Source organism: Penaeus monodon, chromosome 3, assembly GCF_015228065.2.
Source record: "Penaeus monodon isolate SGIC_2016 chromosome 3, NSTDA_Pmon_1, whole genome shotgun sequence".
Classification (NCBI taxonomy): Eukaryota; Metazoa; Arthropoda; class Malacostraca; order Decapoda; family Penaeidae; genus Penaeus; species Penaeus monodon.
Window position 1 is genome coordinate 48837889 of NC_051388.1, and position 5345 is coordinate 48843233.

General features: G+C 30.4%; 1 protein-coding gene across 1 annotated transcript in view; it reads right to left on the minus strand.

The window, feature by feature from the left end:
• LOC119587151 (cuticle protein 19.8-like) overlaps positions 1-3241 on the minus strand; it is a 7320-nt gene extending 4079 nt beyond the window's left edge. Inside the window, exon 1 of the mRNA XM_037935910.1 lies at positions 3050-3241. Within this exon, the coding sequence (XP_037791838.1) occupies positions 3050-3241 (192 nt within the window). The remainder of the gene's footprint in view (positions 1-3049) is intronic.
• Positions 3242-5345: the final 2104 nt, after the last annotated feature.

Sequence of the window (5345 nt, forward strand, 5' to 3'; positions counted from 1 at the left end):
GAAAGGTATGATGAACTGAGTACTCGGACTTGGATTTCTAGAACTTTGGGCTGCAAGTATTAGTCTCAAGATGAAGGATTTCTCGGGGCAAACATCTCGACGCAATGAACGGGTAGATGAAGAATATTACTGAATATTATTATGACATTATACATAAATACATACATTAAAATTAAAATTAAATTATATATACGATATATAGATATAGATATATATATATATATATATATATATATATATTATAGCTATACTGAAAACACACATAACACGCCATCAACACACCTGCATATTCGCACACACAAATATATATGTATATATATAAAGTACATCTTTACACACATATGTATGTAGTATACATATGACATATTCATATATTTCATATTCATATTATATATATTATATAGATATATATATATATAATATATGAATATATACACACATACATATATACATATAAATGGACACGCCAAACACACAACACACATACATCCAGACATACACAACATCCATAACACATACAAAAACACTGACGCAACACAAAACCCCACACACACACTAGTATATGTTGTGTAATATCTAATCTATCAGTATGTTCTTTTGCTTGTTCATGGTTTTATTGTAGATTTCAGGACAGTACCACTCGTGTCGTAACGGAGTAGCAGTTCGAGTTTGATCAAAAAAAGGATTTTGTTACAATATTAGTTTCCGTCACTGCATTATGTCATCATCCGCAGGTAACACAGTACATATGACTCTCACTTTGAATTTCTTTAAACAATTTTCGGACCAAGTGACAACGGGGACTTTGTGTATAAAAAACCTCGCTATTCATTTGTCTATGGAGATGATATGTAAGTCTATAGGAACTAGTGAGAGTCTATTCTGCAATTCTTGATCTGGGTTGTGTGGTATAGTTGGGTTAGTATACACACACACACAAACACTCACACACACACGCACACACACATATATGCATGCGTGCATATATATATATATTATATATATATATATATATATAACATATATATATATATACTATATATATATATATATATATATATATATATAAGCACACATACATATCTATCATATATGTGCGTGTATGTATGTTGTGTGTATTATCTATCTATCTACTATCATTATATATATATTATATATATATATATATATATATATATATATATATATTTATATATATGCACACACACACACACACACACAACACACATAACACACACACACACACACACACACATAACGTATCTATAAACATATATATATATATATATATATATAATATATTATATATATATCTGTGTGTGTGTGTGTGTGTGTGGAGTGTGTGTGGTGTGTGTGCATATATATATATATATATATATTATATATATATATACTAGATATATAATATATTATATATATATATATATATATAATTTATGTAGATATATACAAAAATTATACATAACATGTTATATATAATATATCTGAGAATATATATATATATATATATATGTATATATATATATATATAAAAAAAAATATATATTATATATATATATATATATATATAGATTAGATAGATAGATAGATAGATACACACACATACATACACCCACACATCCACCACACACATATAAATACATATAACAAATATAAATAATATATAATTATATATATAGCGATATATTAATATATATATATATATTAATATATATATATATACATATACATATACATACACAATAAGTGCGTGTGTGTTTATATATATATACACACATACACAAGCGTGCGTGCGTGTGTGTATATATATATATATTATATATATATATATTATCTATATATATAGATAAAATGTATATATATTATATATATATTATATATCATATATATATATATATATATATAGATATATATATATATATTATATTATATTGCACACTGGCACATACACACATATGTATATATAATGTACGTTAATATTATATATGTAAGTATATATATATATATATATATATATAAACCTACATATTTATAATTTTTCTTGACGTGTATGTTTAGTGCTTGAAAGTGTGAGGAAAGCTGGTTGGTAAATTTATTTACTGTGCGTCAGAGCGACATAAAAGCAAAGCGTTACACCAGAAAGCAAACATGTTAATGATCAGAATATCTGGCATATACATACAAGGGAATTTATTCAACAGCGTTCTTTGAAGTTCTAGGATCAGCTTTGCTACCCATAGGGCATAATGCAGACACACATACCATTATTTATATTGTGTGTTGAGAAAGCTTATTGATATTCAGATGTGAAATAGGGAAACGAGTCCTGAAATTTGATAATTAAATGGATATAAATAGTTGGCACCAGGAACACAAAATTATAAATTGAATGTCGTTTGGTTTCACACAAGTAGTGCGGAGCACGGCGCACAATCCACAGTATATAAGCTCAAGCGCCCACGGTAGTTTGATGGGAAAATCAACAGGATGATGATGATCAGTCTAAACTAATAAACATACTATCTGAGGGAAAACAAGGCGCAGCGATATAAAATAGTAGATCAGCCGAAATTGAGTTGGGAACAATGTAGTAGGTAGAGATATTGACGATGATTATAATGAATGATAAATTGCTAATGATTATAAACAATAAAATTCATTATTTCATTTGAAGCAGAATCTTCTGATGGATAGCGTAATGTATATACCAAAATTTATAAGATTTTTTATCATTATTATTTTATTAATTATATACTAAAATAAATACAAGAGGTTTATCATACTATTCATAATGCAGAACGCGTCTTCTTCGCCCTGCTGATGGGCGCCCTTGATGAATCTGGCCAAAGATACAGTCTCCCGCCCTTTCATTTAAGCCCCTGCACCCAGGCTCCTCGGTACGATTTCCTCAGAACATGTTGAAGAAAAAGACAGCTTTTACGATTTCAGGTGTATCATTCGCGGGTAGAAACTGTTTAAAAGTTTTTTTTTTCCGGGGCCAGCACAGTACGACTTCAAATTATGTGTGCAAGATAACATCGGAAACTACTTCGGTCACCAAGAAAGCCGAAAGGATACGACACTTCAGGGTACCTACGACGTTCAGTCCCTGACGTCGGACCAGAGGGTAACTACATGTGAACGGCGACTCGGCTTCATAGCTGACGTTGCTTACAGGGAGAGGCCCAGTATCCTGCTCAGCAGCCATCTCGATTCCTACCACCTGCTCCAACTCCCGCATATGGCTAACTGTTACGAACGTTTATAGCTGATGTTAAATTCTAAGTGCAGTTTTGAAAATAAGATATCAACCTTAAAACATTCAATTTCATGTAGTAGTCACTTTACCGATGTAAAAGTATTTTTTCATAAAAAAAAAGCAAAATACAGACAAAGTGTATATTTATTTATCTTATTGATAGTGCATTTTTTAAAAAGTAAGCGGGGAACATATATATACGGATACACATATATGCATAAAATATTCCACAAAATATGTGGATTTCCAATTTACATGTATATACATGTATGTGCATACACACACACACACTCATATGTATTACATATGCATGTTTATACAATATATACATTTTCGTCTACATCCTCTACATATGAATGAGAAATCTGAAACATGAGGTGGTTATAACCAGGATGAACTTCTCCGATAATTAAAGCGCTCCTCATATTATTCTTAATCCCATTTTTCTCGGAACCATTTTACCAGTTGAAAGAATAGTCTTGGAGAATAACTTTAAGGGATTCTGTCACCAATTAAGCATTGTGGAATAAGCAATGTGAGACAAGCAAGATATGGCTGGGACAAGAAAAACTTCAGTAAATAAACAACAGCATTCAAGGTTCTGGCATCATGAACTCAAGTTGTAAATGTGCGATCAGATATTACTCAAGTTTGCTCATAAGAAACATCTCTCTCTCTCCTTCCCTCTTACTCTCCTTTTCTCCCTTCCTCTCTCTCTCTCCCTCCCTCCTTCCCTCCCTCTCTCTCCCTCCTTCCCTCCCTCTCTCTCTCTGCACATTCAGTACTTAATTAACACAAACGCTGAGACACGTGGAAAGCAAAACCTACAATTCAGTAACAAACTGAACTTATAAAACAAACATATGAAACTTAAACTAACAATAAACATATTCGTTTAGGTTTGGCCATGCTACGTAATGTAATGTTCATATCACCAAAGAGAATCAATATTTGACAGTGTCAGTAAGATCACCGAATTACGGCAAGGGAAGCCTCTCTACAGCTGCAGTTCCTCCTTTCTAATGAAGAGAACATCTTGTAACTGTGTTCGACAGTTTAAGCAAAATGTAGAAAACAGTCATTATGGATATTATTGGGAAAGAAAGAATGCGAAAGATGTCCTTACGAAGGGTAATTCTTATTTTCGGTGGATGATTCTGTGTCATCAAGTGATAAGTGGATTTTTAAGGGACGGTGTAGAATAAACCATTGGTAATGTGACATTATTTGTCACGTTAATGAGTTGTATCTAAAATATGAATGATAAAAAAATCGACTCTTTTCTAGATATATATTTGTGCATACATATAATCAAATATATACATGTAAGCATACATGCACACATGCATACATATATATATATATATATATATATATATATATATATATAATATATATAATATGTTGTGTTGGTTGTGTTTGTGTGGTGTGTGTGTGTGTGTGTGTGTGTGTGTGTCGTGTGTATTCATAGGCACACTCACACATATATACATGTATATATATTCATAGGTTTCACACAACACACATAAATAATATATATCTATATATCTATATATTATATATATAATATATATATATAGATATATATATATATATAATAATATATCGATATTCATATATATATATATAATATATAATATATATATATATATGTTTATATGTATATATATATGTATATATACATATATGTATACATACACATATATACACATACACATATTTGTATGAATATCTATCTATCTGTCTATATACAAGTTCAACCAACAACGCCCGCCATGTTTATAGTACAATTAATAACAAGGACTATAGTAATCATAATGATAGAAACATTTAACATGACCAATCACAACAGACCAAGGGAAATATCAGGAACTCAAAAAGAAAAGTAAAACAACAACAAAAATCAGGTGGTAATAAGACGATAAAATATAAAATGAAATGTCTTCGGTCACAAGCAAGAAGAGTGGGCGGAGCATTGTGCGCCGTATATAAGCACAGCAACGTTAAGTCAGTATATGTCTTCAAATCACACACAACTGAAATAATCAGCGTGTGTAATATTAGAAGATAAAAATAAAGTTAGTGA